Source organism: Durio zibethinus, chromosome 6, assembly GCF_047325235.1.
Source record: "Durio zibethinus cultivar Kanyao isolate XHJ-2024 chromosome 6, ASM4732523v1, whole genome shotgun sequence".
Taxonomy (NCBI): domain Eukaryota; kingdom Viridiplantae; phylum Streptophyta; class Magnoliopsida; order Malvales; family Malvaceae; genus Durio; species Durio zibethinus.
Window position 1 is genome coordinate 32,263,535 of NC_143167.1, and position 17,577 is coordinate 32,281,111.

At 35.0% G+C, this 17,577-nt stretch overlaps 3 protein-coding genes across 6 annotated transcripts; all 3 read right to left on the reverse strand.

The window, feature by feature from the left end:
• Positions 1 to 478: 478 nt before the first annotated feature.
• Positions 479 to 3,594, reverse strand: LOC111284879 (protein REVERSION-TO-ETHYLENE SENSITIVITY1-like). 3 transcript variants are annotated; one of them, XM_022873948.2, is made up of 3 exons: positions 3,347 to 3,594; positions 1,384 to 1,708; positions 479 to 1,147 (listed from the first exon to the last, which is right to left on the reverse strand). In XM_022873948.2, the coding sequence occupies exons 1-3, from the start codon at positions 3,523 to 3,525 to the stop codon at positions 725 to 727; spliced, it is 927 nt and encodes a 308-aa protein (XP_022729683.2). In that variant the 5' UTR covers positions 3,526 to 3,594; the 3' UTR covers positions 479 to 724. The 3 variants fall into 3 exon arrangements, with proteins under 3 accessions (XP_022729683.2, XP_022729685.2, XP_022729688.2); XM_022873950.2 differs by having other exon boundaries at positions 1,384 to 1,811; positions 3,347 to 3,523; XM_022873953.2 differs by having other exon boundaries at positions 1,384 to 1,743; positions 3,347 to 3,486.
• A 2,111-nt stretch (positions 3,595 to 5,705) lies between these two features.
• LOC111286777 (YCF36, putative (DUF1230)) lies at positions 5,706 to 8,283 on the reverse strand. The gene is made up of 4 exons (XM_022876974.2): positions 7,581 to 8,283; positions 7,424 to 7,452; positions 6,595 to 6,651; positions 5,706 to 6,159 (listed from the first exon to the last, which is right to left on the reverse strand). Exons 1-4 carry the CDS (start codon positions 8,191 to 8,193, stop codon positions 5,938 to 5,940), a joined length of 921 nt encoding a protein of 306 aa, XP_022732709.2. The 5' UTR covers positions 8,194 to 8,283; the 3' UTR covers positions 5,706 to 5,937.
• A 188-nt stretch (positions 8,284 to 8,471) lies between these two features.
• Positions 8,472 to 15,774, reverse strand: LOC111286776 (putative serine/threonine-protein kinase SIS8). Of its 2 annotated transcripts, none has more exons than XM_022876971.2 (13): positions 15,326 to 15,774; positions 13,891 to 14,331; positions 13,540 to 13,643; positions 12,151 to 13,208; positions 11,530 to 11,570; positions 11,047 to 11,115; positions 10,845 to 10,945; positions 10,286 to 10,364; positions 10,048 to 10,146; positions 9,842 to 9,910; positions 9,678 to 9,727; positions 9,410 to 9,586; positions 8,472 to 9,055 (listed from the first exon to the last, which is right to left on the reverse strand). In XM_022876971.2, exons 1-13 carry the CDS (start codon positions 15,728 to 15,730, stop codon positions 8,950 to 8,952), a joined length of 2,799 nt encoding a protein of 932 aa, XP_022732706.2. In that variant the 5' UTR covers positions 15,731 to 15,774; the 3' UTR covers positions 8,472 to 8,949. The 2 variants fall into 2 exon arrangements, with proteins under 2 accessions (XP_022732706.2, XP_022732705.2); XM_022876970.2 differs by having other exon boundaries at positions 10,048 to 10,149.
• Positions 15,775 to 17,577: the final 1,803 nt, after the last annotated feature.

Genomic DNA, 17,577 nt, shown 5'->3' on the forward strand with positions numbered 1-17,577 from the left:
ATGCTAATTCTGGTACAAAATGTCCCAACTTCAGGGGACGATAGATGTCCCTACTCTAACTTCTTGGTAATTCAAAATCACAACAATGCAGCCTAAGAGGATAAAAATTTGGGTTAATGTAGCCATGGTGCTGTTGGCAGCCCCGGCCAGCCCTTTCCACGGGCTCGCTGGCGCTCAGATACCGGTCATTTCCCTAATTGGCCTATTTTGGGGTCACTGTTGTTGAAATTGTTTATATTCAAATGCTTTTGCCATGATTCCTGAAAAGCTGTTTAATTGAGTGTTTAATTTTAGAAAAAAAAAAATCCAAAACACCCATTTGACAAACATTCTAGCAGAATGATGTCTTCAGTGACTTAGAGACAAGTCAGTTAGCTCAACTTCTCTCGAGGCAGATTAGGACTTAAATATTCAAATGAAGCAATGTCTTGTTCCAGTGGCATTCACATAAGAATGAAATCTCAATAACATCTGCATCTGAAAACAACATTAATTCAGTCTTATTCTAATGTTCAATTTCTGTTTATGAAGCAAATCTACAATTCAGTTTCTTGACGGAGGGAAGAAATTATATCTCTTGGCATTAGCCAGTAGTTCCACATGGAACCTACTGCCACTCTCTGTCAGATATTATAAACCTAGGTTTTTTAAAGAAACACCAAACTGTACCAACTATGCATCTTTCAACTAACAAAAAATCAATTTTAATGAAAAATAAAAAGCTCTAGCTTTCCAATAAGGTTTTGACACAGTAAGTACCCAACAGAAACCACCCCATAAGGAGGAGAGAGAATGAAAATAGTCCAACCAAGAATGGCCAGCCAACCAGTACTAACCCCAGGCAGAGCACTACTGTGAAAGGGAGGAATGATCTTATTATTGACATGCTGTTAACCCAATGCCCCTTAAAAAGTATTAGAGCTGCCACAGTTATCATGTTCCAATCCATTGATCCACCATAGCACAGTCGGTTGAGAAAATTGGCAACAAATGAGTGAGAGTTGCATATGAAGAGGTTGTAGCTCTTGTGCTCGAACTGACGCACACTAGACCGCAAGGCATCATCCCATGTGACTGCAGTCCCATACTCTGCATGCTGATAACCATGCTTGCATGTGTGCCCAGCCAGGTTTGGAGGAAAGCAACACTAATTCCACAGTAAAAATAGTTAATAAAACAACTACTTGTTTTAAGCAGCTCAATTTCTTTTTCATAAATGAAAAAAATCAACTCACATAAAAGCACACGAGGAGAAATAGAAATGCATCATTGTTTCCAAATAAAGAGTTCTACTAGTTTGGAGAATAAGGTAGCATTATGATGGCAACGTGTACATGGAGAGATGTAAAAGGTTCAATTCAGAACATCTGCTCAAAACTATACCTTGCTTCTATCAAGTTGAATATATCGAGCTGCAGCACCAAAAGCAAAATCCTCAACATTCACAAAATTTGATCCTGAAAAGTCCAAAATTGCTCCATCCTCCCTACAAATGCCAACATGTCCAATGAAAGGTGCCAACCATGAGGCAACTGGGAGTGGAGTCCAAACTAGACAGCAAGGAAACTTTGCTTTCTTTGGATCAATTTCATCTAGAGGCCACAGGTCATGCTGAATTTTAGATGTAGAACTCATATGTTCAATATCACAAGCTGCTTTTAGATCCGTTATAGGAAGTCTTCCACGCGGCATATGGCTCTGTGCAATTCTAGGTAGAGAACCATCACCATTTCAAACAACACCCTTAGACATAATGGACATGTTCTCAATTTGATAAGCAATTATCCATTCACAAAGACGGTAGTTTCATTCTACGATAAAATACATAATAGTGTTACTTTAGAAAAAGAATGAAATAAATGATACCAACATGTAGATGCCATACAAAAGAAGGCAAACAATTGTGGTAAGATTGAAGAACTGCTAAATGTCAATACATGGTGAATAGTTATCAACATAAATAAATGAACAAAACATCTTTCAGATCGACCAAACAAAATTTTGAAATTCAATAACTTAATGTTCACTATCATACAAGGATTACTTTGTTGTAGTTTGCACTTACACTACCATTCATAATTGGGTGACAATCCAAGCCATTACCATCCATAATTTGAAAATCGTATTGAGGTACAACAGTCTTATATTTGACATTCCTCATATTTCATTTCGTTGATGAATAGAACAAACTCCAAAGTGAATGAATTACATCAGTAACAGCTTAATTTCTAAATGAGTGCAGTGCACATCTTAGTAAGTTCATCAAACCTTTGTGTAAATTTAAAGTTCATCGAGATCCAAAATATTCTATAGAATAAATGGAGGTTCATTACCTTGATACTGGGACATTCATGAATCCTAACTTTTTGAATTCACCAAATCAAATGCAACATTCTTGTCTATTTCAACACTCACACTCACTTCCAAGAAATAGGAATGGTGCCAAACCTGATTGACCTAGCATCTAGCTATCATCCTTATAACCTCAAGACCTCGAATAACATCCTTTTTGGCCCTTTATTGTATCTACTTCAACTCAAACCAGATCTTCTCCCCTGTATTTGGAAACATCATTCTAAAATAAAGACTCATTATGGCATTGAAATTCCCCCATAGCTGAGAGTTAACATGAGTTCAACGGTGTCACTGGCGAAATATCCACATTATGAGTGGAAGAAGCACCAAACGGATAAAATCTCCTTCATTCACCATCGACTAAAAACAACCATGAAAGACTCCACTAATTGACAAAGCAATTAAAAACTTTCTAATTCAGAGGCATAGAGGAATGCAAAATTTGAATCTTGAAGTTAAATCTTCTAAAAAAACGAGAAGATGAATAATTTTTTCCTCATATACAGAACCAGAACAATGCCCACTTTCTTATGACAAGAAGGCCGGAAAATATTAAAAGCGCAAAAAAAAGACTAAAATCCCAAATTTTACAGATAGCATAACAATGTCTTCAATGCTCCAAATAAATAATATACCTAAAGCATTCACCCAATGTATCAGATCCTGTTCCTTCAGTCAACCAATAAAATTAAATGCTCCATTTTGTTACTGGGAAATCTGCAGAAATGAATCTTTTTACAAGCCATTTTCTCTACCTAACAGCCCTCAATTCAACCAACTCAAAAATACTAATCAAATTCACTTCCCATATGTTCTGAATCACTTCTTCAGCCAAACCAAGCAAACCCCAGAAACTATATCATAACACATTAAAACAAAACAAGATTTTTAACTCCATGTAATGCATATTCAATCAAGAAAAGAAGAACAGGAAAAAAAAACTCAAAGAAAAATCTAGAATTTTGACCAATGATGAAAGATGTTCACTAACCTGCAAGCACAACTAGGCTGTAGGACTTGAAAACAAAAAATGGGGGTGAAAAATGAAACAAAGCAAATATCTTTAAAGGTTGGGAAAGAAAGGAAATGATAAAGAAGAACAAAGGTTATTCCTTTAGTTTTTGTTTTGGGTTTGGGTTTTTGCGCGTGTTGGGTGGTGGTGTTGTTCATTATGAACAAGCAAAGATTGAATTGATATATTCTGACAAAAAATCAAGCTGGGAATTAATCAGAATAATAAAAAAAATATTAGTGAAATATTTTTCGCGTTTTGGAATGGGAAAGACAAGGGAAGTGGGCAAGGTGCATGAACCATTCCGGATTTTCACTTTCAGGTGGGACCCTTACCCCCTCTCATTTTATTATTTATTACATTTAATTAATGCTGTTTATTTGCTATTCTTTCTAAACTCATTGGCAGCAAAGATTTAAGGTTACACTTGGTCGTATCCACTAAAGAGTTTCTTGTTTCCCTTCCTTTTCCAGGTTTTATCTTTGAGATGGATGGAGTTTTGTTGAGACTAAAAATAGCATCGGATGTAAAATTGGTTGTTGTACAAGGGATAATAAAATTAATGATAAAATATGTATTTATATGTAAAAATAATGAATTATATTTTTAAAAAATTTATTTTAAAGATATTAAATAAAATTTATATATATGATAAAATTTTAAATTATTTAATATTTATAAAATTAATAAATAATTATTAAAGTATTAAATTATTTTTATATTAAATAATAATTTTGAAAATAAATAATTACTTAAGAAAATCCACGAATGTCGATTGCATCCAAATGACACCTTAACCAATGTTTGACTACCTGTGAGCATTACTTATGGTTTTGGCCATAAACTGCACCATTTTTCCACAAAATCAAAAACCATTCTGGGGGCCATTGGAACTGGTTTTCCATCTCTTTCATTTTCTTTCCTATTTTTATCTGGAATATTTATGTTGGATGATTGCAATTTTAGGACATGGGAGGAGAACTTGTCGGATACAATTTGTTGTTGAAGAGTAGACATGGTTGGTGGCTTAGTGCCACTCTTTCACTTTTTTTATTTTATGTGAAATATTATGTTCCATTGAATCTAGAAAAGGACAATGAATGGCTGCCAGGCTGCGTCAAACTTTCTTCATAATTTTCTAATTCCTTTTGCTTGAAAATGTTGTCTTAATTGTTCATCAACATGTATCCCAATCTTATATATTTATCATTCTTAAATTTCACATGAAAAGCTAAAATTTAAACTAGGCCACTTTATAATTATAGCAGTAGTCGATGATTTCACGCTAAAAGCTGAGTTTTTGTCACATTTTGATGGATGGTGCTTGATTTAATAGTGAAATACAGTGTAGAGGGACAATATATGTAACGTGAGCTTAAATATTGGCACGAAATCAACAAAGGGTTCTAACCTTTTAGTGTAAAGGATAAATAATGATGGTCAGGTGCATGAACCTACCTTTTAACTTTTTGGAAAAAATTTTACAAAATCAAACATTTTTACCTTCTGAAACCCGGATATCCCTATCCTATCATGCCAGAACCATGTTTTACTTGGAGAAAGAAGCTGTTGGTGGGATTTGCTTTGTCTGAAAAACGTTGTCATGATATCAGGTTTCCTAGCCAAGCATCAAAGTTAATGCAATTTCAGGGGATCCATCTTATATAAGCTTGAGTTGTCTCCAAATTCAAGCCATTGTGATAGAGGAGACATGTTGCTCATTTGTGAATTTCTGATGAAGATTTTGGGTATCAATTTGTTTGGCAGTCTTGCGTTCAGTAACTCAATCTCTCTCCAAGATTTATTGATGTGGAAAACATCCCTTTTGCAGATAAGAATAATCTTGGATGAGGATATAAAGGATATAAAAGTAGCCGGCTAAAGGGAGCAGGTAAATTTAAGTATTCAAGTCAAAAAGGATTGCAAGCGAGAAAAATCTTTGAATGAAAGCAAAATGGGGAGGGGCACCGACTTTGACCTCAGATATTAACAGAATGGGTACACGATACATCTAAGATTTCAATGGTGCTATCTTCAATCATTCACCTTCTTTTTCTTTTTGATAAAAACCCTGATGAAGGGAACAAAGATAACCGCATCACCTTAGTTCTTTCAACACTAAGTCGTCTGTCTGGCAAAACGTTGGGTAGCTTCACGCAGTAGAAGTTTAAGTTTGGGGAAACAAAAAAAAACCTCGCAAATGAGGGGATCAGTGCGGCAGAGAAAGGACAGGGATAGGGCTTAAATTCAAATCACTCCATCCTTGTACTTTCTCGCGCATAACCTGCTTACAGGTTGCATTCACATGCAATCAGCTACCGACCAAGACAATAATCCATCGGAAACAGATTCTATTCTTCCTTTTCTAACTTAAATATTTCAAAATTTTCATTTACTAACATTAGCTTTGAAGGACAGGGAAAAAGAAATATACAAGCTACTGCAATTACAGCTAAAATGCAGCAAATAGAATAAAACTATACATGAAGGACTTGAAGGAGATAGGATATGCTCTTGAATATATAAATTAATGGACTATACAAAGTATTACCAGCTGCACAGATAGTGAACTAGGGAAGACCAGGTTCACCACAGAACGCATCCGGCTCAAATGATCTTGCAGAATCATCATTGTAAATTCCTGGTATAGCTCTAACCCCAAAATCTTTAGATGTCGTGTAGGAACCCTCTTGGCCTCCCAGATCAACATTTATGAGGGGAAGAACGCATACAAGCAAAGATACTGCTAGGGTTACTAGAGTGTATTTTAATCTGCTCAGCACAGGCTTGACCTGCGGAGGGAATTCATAGCAGAGCTTTTAAGTGTGTAGAAATAAAAAAATTGCTTTTTATGGTGTTAAGTGCAACGATCATTGGATTATCTCTCAAATTAAGAAGATTTTCCCAAGAATAAATTCCCTGAACTTCTAGTCCTGGAAAACTACATGTCATTAGATATCTGCACAATGCTGATCACAATACTGTGACGTGGAATGAGCCATAAATTCTGAACCTCATTTTTTTTTCCTTTAATGGAAAAAAATTACCTTCTTACCAGCCTTCAAAGTTCATAAAAATGTCATTTCGTCAGTAGTAGTCAGAGGAAAATTATTGTGTTGATTTAGGCATGGTCAAAAAAGGCTTACAGCAGCATAGGCCAATAAAAAAAGAGGGAAAGAAGAAGAAGAACTCTGGCCTGAATAAAACTCCAATATAAGAATACTTACTGAAAATGAACCAAGAAGCCTGTCACGTGCCAAAACTTCCGCAGTCTTGACCCATATCTGTTGAGGTAAACTGCATTAGCCACTACTTTCTACCACAAAAGATATTCATTTAACTAAAATTTGTTCACTATAACTGAAAGTCTCAAAACTTATATGATGGCAAGGAGCTGGGATTGAACCTTAAGAAGTAGTTTTTGAAAAAACAAAACAACAAACTTCTGTAAAATTGGTTTGGTAGCAATCCCTTCCTCATTTGTGAGGATTAAGAAATCATACTGCATAAAATCCCAAATTACAAGAAGCTATTTCTATCTAATGAACAAACTACTGACATTGCATAGTCAATAATCACAAATGCTCAAAATACTGTAGGGACATGGAATTAACCGTTTAGGAATCTAAGTGGTTGAGTGAATTCTTAGGTTACAGCCTCTTATAGTACAGGGTATACAGTTTAGAAGGATCAATTTTGAACCAAGACTGTCAAATACTGTAATCCATCATATTGCAATATAGTTGCCAAATGCCTTTGTAACGGGTCAATTAGTTAAAGGTGGCAACATTTCAGAGAGGAAAAATCATCACTTAAACTGCGTAGCATGCAGAAACTTAGAAAGTTACTTGGATTTGAATGTGAAGGAAAGGGGAAGATCATATATATGTAGGGATTCAAGAGAACACCAAACAGAAAACAAGAACATTACATGAAAGTAGCTACCAATAGGTGGAAGCATTGCACATTTAGAAAACAGAAGATTAACATAAAATGAAGTGGCAATTAATTAAACTAAAACAAAAGTTAAGGAATAAAAGTAGACATGAGCAATACCTGTCCATCATACCACCCTGTTTCTTCATCTGCAAGACATGCAAAAGAGAAATCCCATAAGCAATTCATAAAAGGGGGGAATTTTGTTTAACAAAGAAAAGCAAAAGGAGCAAAATTTTGAACGAAACAAAAACTTGAAAAAAGCAAAGGAGTCTACATTCAACAGTTGCACTGAGCAAGCGATTCCCAACATAAGCCCAACCCAAATACATCCTCAAAACAGCAATTGTAACCACAAGAATACCACTCGAAGCCGCTGCAAGAACTAGCTTCAACAGCTCGGATTTGGGTCCCACTGAACCGAACCAGGCAACAGGTAGACCAATTAAGAGCGCGAAAGAAAAACCTGTAACGAACAAGCGAGAGCAGTATTCTACAAGGTCCCCCGAGGCCCAAGAGAAAGGGAAAGATGTGGAGAGAGATTGGTATTCGTGCATGGGTTGTTGCTCATGTGGAACAGGGCACTCTGTTTCAGGGAGGGGAGGGGTGTTGCTGCCATTTCCATTTTTGTAGGATGAAACTTTTTTGGTAATAGGATTAGTTTCTTTGATGGGTTGAAGAGTGAGAAATCTGGGTTTAGAGGATGGTATGATCGGGGAGCGGAAGGCTGGGGCGGTAGCTGCTCTTGGTTTGAGTGATAGGTGGAGGAGTATGGTGGCCATGGTTGTGTAGTTCACTTGGTAGCCGAGATTTTTTTTTTTTATTTTGAAATTTTTATATTTAAGGAAAACTTTTTTTGGGTGAAAAGAAAAAACAATTAAAACTTTCATTTAAGAAATTCGTGAAATCTAATTATCAGGGAAACAATTACTGTTCTTTTTTGGTCTAAGCGTGACGGGAAATTACTCACATTTGAAGTGCATAGAAGCACACGAAGAATTCCATACATAGATGTTCGTCACTTGGCACAAAATTACTCTCTCCGGGAAAATATTTAAAGCAAATGTTTTCTTTTTTTTTTTTTCTGAAAATGGTAAGGAAAAATTCCAAACTACAACACATATCCTTAAGTTCAAGAGGAACATTAGAGATAAAGGAGCACATTATATGCAAATAATTCCTTTCTCTTTTCCTTTTTTTTTTTTTTGGTTTCCACAATGAGCTGTAGAGATTAGATGTTTACAATTCCTGGGATTTGGATTTCTTACCCAAAACAAAGACCTCAATAGGTGAAGAACTTGGAAGACTATTTATTTTCTTTTTTCTTTCTTTTTTTTCTTCTGTTTTTTTTTTTTTTTTTTCCCTTTTGGGAACTTTCATACATTTGACAGATGCTACCTATTCATAATACTAAACACAAACTTTGAGTGGTATCCTCCACTGCTCTTATGCAGCTGTGCTTACTTAAAGAGGAATCCACTCTATTCAGGATGGGTAGTGCTGATCCCCCACTTCGAATGGGCCAACACTTTCCCAGTCCTAACTCTTAACTTTCTTTGCACATAAAAGGAAAACCTTCCGGCTGCCAGGCTCTTTGAGCCAGGAGATAGCTAATCAAGTACTTATTACATCAACAATGCATTTGATCATCCTATAATTTGATTTGTGGAATTTGGCCTTTCAATATACAGATGTTGAAGATGTCGCAGACGGGACATGAGCTGTGCAAATGATGGTCGTAGATGCGGCTCCCTGCAAAAAGAAAACAGACCAAGAAGGATTAATGCAAAATTTTCAATTAGCAGACTGTCAAAAATAGTAAGATCTCATTAGAATCATTATCACTGTTTGATTTATATGACACAAACATAGCCATAAGCAATGACTTAACCATAAAAGCTGACTAACAAGGTTTATTGACTTTAATCACAAATTCTTTAACTTAATGCAAGGAAAAGATTGTCAGATGATTATACACGTGCCCATAAATCAGAGACCAATTAAACATTCTAAAGAGATTGAGTTGGTGCAAAGATCACCAGAAAGGATTATATAACCATTCTCCTGATATAGAAAAATGTGACATAAACAACGTCTAGAACTCACGTTTGCCAACATTCATGTATAATCTGTGCAACCGTTGGATCAACATCTTCAGGAATTTCTAGACGCCTATTCTGGAATCCAACAGCTCCAACAACCTGCATTGGATTCAAACCCTTCCAGGGAATTCGTAAAGTAACCAACTCCCATAATATCACACCAAAACTGTACACATCACACCTGCAAGCAAGCCAGTCTATTTGCATAAGAAACAGAATAGAAATGTCAAAAAGTAACACATGCAAGCTATCGTGCTGTTAAAGTCACTTACTTCTCATTGGCCGGTTCATTCCTTAAAACTTCTGGGGCCATCCACTCAGGCTGCAATCCAACAGAAAACTTTTACTTTATAAAAAGAGGACAACAGATTTGGATAAATAAGAAAGTAAGGCAAAACACCAAGTGAACATGAGGATTATCTTTTAGTAATACTACCGTTCCAGCAGTAGACTTCGAAGACAGGAAAGTATGATGCTTCATGCGTGACAACCCAAAATCACAGACCTGAATAGAGAAGCAAACATGTTTGAAAAATTGAATAGACATCTTTTGGCAGAAAATAAAGCAATCTGTAAAGTTGCTTAAATAAACTATGAGCAAAATCAAGACTTTTGGCCAGAAATTAGATTTGAGATAAGCACCTTTACAACCCAGTTCTTATCAACAAGGAGATTTGGTGTTTTCAAATCTCGATGCACTATAGTAGGATGGCTTGTGTGCAAATAATTCATTCCTTTAGCCTGCTAACAATAAGAAAGCTTCAGTTAAATAGAAAAACAATCAGGCAGGGAAGAAGTGTGAAAGGAAAAGGAAGACAGGAAGACTTTAGTGCAAAATATGAAGCAAAAGATAAATAATTTATTCCCCTGTGATTCCTACCACATCAAGAGCCATTCGCATTCGTCTCTTCTCATCAAGTTGAGGATTGGGTCGATGCAGTAGCTTATACAAACTTCCCCTGCATAACAATAAGGAAGGAACAAGAAGAATGTAAGACAGGATGGCCAACCTTGTCCTTTTAAATTAATCAATGTCTTGGCAGAAACCACAAAAACAAAAGAGAGGTGTAGTATTTATCTGAATAAAAAGACACATCTAGAGAAGGATTCATTGTTTTCATACACAGCAAAGCACAAAATATGTGCACTTAGTATGCATCAAAAAAGGCACAAGGAAGTGAGTCCAACACATAATATCTACAAATATGACATCAGTGACAAAATATGCACACAACATTCCCGTGAGAACAGAGTTCAAGCAATAACGTGATTATCTGGATTCATCCTTTAAAACCAGAGGGAAAACACCATGAAGTTTAAAATGCCCACTAAATACCCATAACAAATGAAAAAAGAACGTCCAAACAAATGTTAATGTACTAATGATGAAAACATTGACGACTAAAGAGAGAAGTATATAGATTACAAAGAAAATCAACCTGGGGAGAAACTCTGTCAGTATAGAGAAGTGTGGGGAGCGAGTAACAGCTCCCATGAAAAGAACAACATTTGGATGCCTCAACCTTAACATGATTTCAACCTGCAAAGGGTCATCAAACATAGATGATCACAATATAAATTCATTCAGTTCTACAGGAAACATGAGAGGAAGTGGTAAGAAGTTATTTTATGGGGGCTTACTTCACATTTAAATTGAACTAATGCATCACCAGAGAAGTCTTGATCTAAAAACTTCTTCACAGCAACCTCCTGAAGAACCAAAAAGACAATTAGACAAACAGTCACAAAGAGAATTCCATTAGAAGGCATTAAAGAGACTTTTGGAACAAGCCACATACACATACTGTTATCAATCACTAGAAGAATTATTTACTAGACACTAACACTGATGCTCTTAGTAGACTTACTATAATAGTCAGATTTTTTAGATTTAAGTAAGTTTGCACCACACAGTACCACAATTATTCAATCATAGTGACCTAGTCTCTCTTCCTACTAGCAAACTTGGCATAAACAATGTCAATGTCACTGCTCAGTGAAAGATTAATAACTTTTGAAATTTTTTGCATGCAGCACCATAATTGTGGTCATCATATCATCAAGTAGTATATTACCCCTACAAGTTCCATGAAAGAAAATGGAGTAATAGCAAATGTAACTCACAGTGCCATTCCAATCTGCTCTGTAGACCTCACCATATGATCCTGCAAGAAAAGAGTTCATCTATTAAGCATATTCAAAAACTGGTAGAGAAAAGTCAAGCCATATTCAAGCAAGTACCACATTCTATGACTTTGGAGATCCAATTAAACATAAATATAAAAAGGAATCAATCAACAAAGGTAGCTCCTATTCTTAAATCTATTGCACCAAAAAGCAGGTTTAACCTATTTCGCAAACATCATTTGCAGCTATCAAGTTTAGCAGGCTTGCACAATCCTGTTCAGATAGAATGTGAACCATACTGGATTGACTCATAGAACTGTAAGTCGAATGCCAGAATAGCCAGGAAATATAATATATTGATAGGTTAAGCTGAAAGTAGGATGCACTGTCAAATAACTCATCTATCTACTGCTGATTAGACTCAGCTTTTCACACTATATGTCCAGCCAATAAAAAAGAAACACCAGGACATCCTGGCCAACATTTTTGTAATTGTGTTACAAACTGTATCACATTAATAATTGAAATACGATATCCGAAACATAAAAGAATAATAGAAAGCATAGCCTTACATGTATAGAAATGAACAAGATTAATTGTTCTATTATGAGACCTTACCAATACCAATGCGATCACCAATTTGAAGATCCTCCCATTGAATTTCCCACTCTGAAACCTCCCTTAGCATAGGATAAACCTTCTCACTGTGACCATTACTAACCAGATGCAAGTCACTATCTGTGGTTTCAATCAATTCCAATGCAGATTCTTTACTGAAATCCGTATCAGAAGTCCTTTGTATCAGTTTCTCAACCGCGGCCAAGACATTTTCTGGCTGTATTTGGCAAAACTCAGCAGCAGAGCAGAAGGAAGGCTCACGAACTTGTATCCAATCATTAGTTGTATTACCAACAAGAAGAAATCCCTCATTTGAAGCATCAGAGGAAGATGCAACATTAGTTTTTATGGTATTCGTTTCCAACTCTCTTTGATGCTTAGCCATTTGCTTTTGTCTAAGATTTGAATTAGTATTTTCCAAAGACTCCATTCCAGGGGGTACAAGACAGTGCTCATTGCTTGACAACTCATTTGATTGGCAGCTAGCAGTGGCATCGGCATTTGTGCTTTTCACTACTTGTTCATGCATACTTTGTTCACCAATATCCTGTGAATTAATATCCATGAATAAATCTGGAGGAGGTGATGCACCACTCTCCAACAAAACAGCATGTAATTTTTGAGCAAATTCCGGGTCCTTTGCTGCACTAATAACATACTTAGAAACATTTTTAACCTTTCTCTTTTGTGCTGATGATGTTTTTTCATGAATGCCAGAAAAAACTTCACTAGATTTAGGTGCCGAGGGAAGAAGCTTCCCAAACTCCTGTTCAGATCTCTCACAGACAACTCTTCCAGCAAGGTTCCTCTCATCTTCATTTGTCTGACTGCAGACAAGTTCCGCTGACCTCGTGGCACCAACTTTAGGGCCTGTATCTAGAGCAGCTGAAGCTTCCACATTTCTAAATCCTTTGTCAAGCAGCAAATATGAACATTGAGAGGCTTCAGAAACATCAGCAAAGTCCCTTACATCCAGTGCAGAATTTAGGAGGTGACAACTTGGTACTTCAGCAGGAATTAGTGTCCCAGGAGCACCCATCAGATCAATAATATATTCACTGCATTTTTTCAGATAATTAGTTACATCAGCAAAACTTGTCCCAATACAAAATTGCCCTTTTCTCTTGGACTAGACAGCAAAACTGCATAAAGCACAAGACAGGACGGAATTGAACAAATAGAAAACTCAAAACTTATGTGCATTTAGCATAAAGGAAAAAATTCGCATCAACTAAAGAACAGGGATGAACAGAAAATTTTAACTGGTATGACACCATGTTGAGGTACTAAAGAAAAACGGCCCTAATATGCACAAATTGTAGAAATGCAATGCATAGTTACCAAAATCAAAGATAGAAGAATTTGTAGATCTGAGCTGGAGGAAACTACCTTTCATTGTTGATTCTAACCAAGTTCACAGCTCCATCATCAGTACCAGTGTAATAGCTCCCTTTGACCAGCATGCATGGGAGATTAATTCTATCAGCCAGAACCTAGAACCAGAAGCATGAAACGATATCCTCATAAAAGGCCCAGACACATTTATCCTTAATGCAAGGTAAAATTAGACAAAAGTGGCAGGATACTATGACTAGCAGAAAAGCAAGTGAAACGATAGTTATCAAATGAAAATGAAAGAGAAGGGCTAATGTAGACATGAGTGAAGTTAAAAGGAAAACATATTTATTTCATGAGTTAGTTTAACTTATGGAAATAAGATGGGTCAAGGGTTTTTACAACCTTAAAAAGCAAGGCTCTGTGGCGAGATAGTCCAACATCAAGCCGGCCAAGTGGTAGAATGATACTGTTAAGAGAATTCCGTAACTCGTAACTTCTTGAGGTCCACATTCTCAACATATCTTCAGCATCAGCAACGGGACCACCCATTCTGTTAACAACTATTTCCGCAATTTTCTGAATCATGCCACTTAAAACTGGGCCACGGCCAAAAGCTCGGGACTGCACATATAAGTTATAAACTCTTTTCTCAAGCTCTTGCAATTCAGGATCAAGCAACCGGTTAACCAAAATTACTTCATAATCAACATTATCTAACACTGATACTGCTTGAAGATCAACCAAAGAAGGCATCTTCCCTTCCACACCCAGAGTTGAGGCAATGCCATACACGTCATAAAACCCATCCACAATTTTTTCAGCATAGTTTACAACATTATAGTTCTGCAAATAACACGGCCTAGAAATTAGTTTTCTTTTTCTTTTCAAAAGAAAAAGAAAAAAAAAATCAACTTATGGGTTCTAGCACTTGTCTCACAGAAGAGATGAACAGGAACCTTTCTGTGTACACAGCATTGATAAACCCAAGGAGGAAAAGGTTTATTTTCAGATTAATTCAATATAAAAAATCCATAACAAGAAATATATAACTTCTCAAAGAAACATACATGTAAAGTTTATGGCAAGAAACCATAAGGAAAAAGGCTTCCAAACTAGCTATGGTTAAAAAGGACTTTAGCATTATATAGCATAGTTTAAAAAAAAAAAAGGCAAAACGCCATGCCTATATAATAAAGGAAATTTTCATATAATAGAAACACGAACCATAGCTGGCAAGTGGCAAGCAAAATTTTACGTAGTTAAACAATGAGAAATTATCAGAGAAAGTCGATAAAACCAATAAGGATGTACTAATTACTATATTTAGCAAAACTTCAATTAATAGAGGGAGCAAAATCAATCGAGCTTGACATGCAAATCAAAAGCATCTGTAAACATAAACAATAGAAGAATGATTTAACAAGTGAATTTTTATCCCAAACAATCCAACTAAGAATTTCCAAATTATTACTGAAAAAAGGAAGTCTGGAAATGAGATCTGCAGTTGACAGCTCCTCATTTTAAAATATAAATGAAAATAAATAAACAAATATGCTAGAAATTTATTATGAGGAAACATGAAATGTAATCAGAATTTATTAATAAAAGATGCTACCAATTTACAAAAAATTCACATAATTATTCAAACTGAAATGAAGATAAAGGTGTAAATATAATGAAACCTAATAACCAGATTAAGGGGAAAATATAAAATCGTTTGGCCATTAAAACCGATACAAAAAAGGATATGCAATTTCGAAAACCTAAGAATGAGAAACCTAATTATATGGAGTAAAAGAAATTCTTAAAAAATTTGAAATACGAAAGAATAAATTACCCAATAACGAAGCGAGAGGAACTCAACGAAAGCGTTTGTGTCGGTGCCGGCGAGGCTAATCCTTTTAGCGGCGTCGATCTGCGCCGTCTCGGGATCCGAGGCACTGATCGCCAAAGCCAACTGCATCTGAAACTCTTCCTCCAGTAAATTAAAATCCACCTCATCTCCAGCCGTCCGATCTCCCCCGACCGATTCAACGGTCCCGATTCTCCCCATTGTCCCTGAACTAACCGAAGACGATGAAGAAGAAGTCGTTGTTCCCGTTCCCGGTCCCGTCACGTTCGTCGAGTTCGGACTCGGGCTCGGACTTGGGCTGATCACGGGCCGCGCCTCCGCCAATCGTTGGTGCTCATTTAAACCACCGCCGATGTGGAGTTTTCTTAACAGATGCTTCATTCTCGACATCGATCATCAACGGCGACTTTTTTTTCCCTTTCTCTTTCTCTCTCTCTTTTCTTTTTTGATTTCTCTTTTTTCTTTGTAAGAAATAGGTTTTTTTTTTTTTACTATTAACTTTTTTTTTTTAATTTTGTTCTTGTTTTCGCTGTTTATAATTCTATTCTATTGTAACAGGCTTAACCTACGCCCACTACTTTCAAAGCATATTCGCTTAACCTGCGCACTCTTCTCCATCAAGCTACCACCACCACTTGAAAGACTTGAATTAACCGCTCACCCATTCCCTCCCATACACACTCGCAAAAATCATTAACTAACAAAAACTACTTCTGTTCCTTCTACTACTATTTATGTATAGTCTTGCACTCTTGCTCTTTCACCATTTTTATACTCTTAACATACCACAATTCAAGGACCCCACTTTTATGCTAATCTATGTTCACACACAATTATTTTACCTGGACTTCTTTTAATCATGACCGTCGATCAATTTGTGATGTTCTTGATTTGATCGCAATTACACTACAGGTAAAATGTAAATCGCTGGCAATTTCGAGCAAACTCGAACCGTTGGATTGGTTTTTAGTGAAATGGATGGTATGATTGTTTTTTTATCATAAAACAACGGAATAATCAAAACTCGCATTAAAAATAATAAGAACACTTACATACCTAACATAAAAGAGTCTTATTAGTATCAATAATTGCATTTTAATTTTTAATATTTGTAAATGATTTTTTTAATATCCATAATTATATTTTAACTTTTTAATACTTGTCAAGTGTTATAACTCAAATACAAAAATGAAATAAAAATATCATAAATTCAAATAATTCAATTGATTTTTAACGAAATCAAGGATATAATAATTTTTGTGATTAAAAAATAATAAAAATAAAAAATAATAAAACTCATATTGATAAGAATCAAAATAATTACAAATCTGAAATAAAAAAATTTGTCGATATCAATAATCACCTTTTAATTTTTTTTAATCTATCAATAATTTGAAAATAGATATAAAATTAAAAAATTATAAATTAAAATCATTTGATTACTTTTTGATAAAATAGATGATACGATAGTTCTTATAATTAAAATATCATAATAATAAAAATTAATAAAATTCATACTGATAAGAATTTAAACAGTTACAAATATATAATAAAGAGGCTTATCAATATTAATAATTACATTTTAACTTTTTAATAATATCAATAATTTCATTTTAATTTTTAATTTTTTTATGATTTTTTTTTTCAAATATTACAATTCAAAAATAGAAATAAAATAAAAAGATTGTGACTATTTAATATATTTCCCTCTTTGTGAATTAAATAAAAGTACTTTAATACGATAGTCTTAAACGAAAAATTTGCTTATCAAGTTTGTAATAAGTACTAAATAGTCTTTTTTTTTTAATGATTTTGCCATTTTTAAAGCATAACATGCATTATTACGTGGAATTAAATGTATTATTATATTTATAATACATTTTTTAATTAAATAAATATAAATATAAAAATTTTAAGATAATATATAAAAATTTAAATAACTCCCGATTAGTGTAGAACGAGAAGATGGCAGGCGAGGGTGCACCGTCACTAATGCTGCTGCAATGCATGGAATCCTTTATTGAACCGCGTATTTGAAAATTTGACGATGCAATGAATGTATGGAAACACATACAAAGGAACGAGCGGCTTGTGAGTTGTGACTAGTTTTTTTGAGTTGACTTTCATTTTTTTAACAGATTAATTACTATTACTGCTTTTTCAAAGAGAATAATTATTACTTATTTTATACACGCAATCACAGCTAAGATGCAAGCCAATCCCGTTAATTATAATAT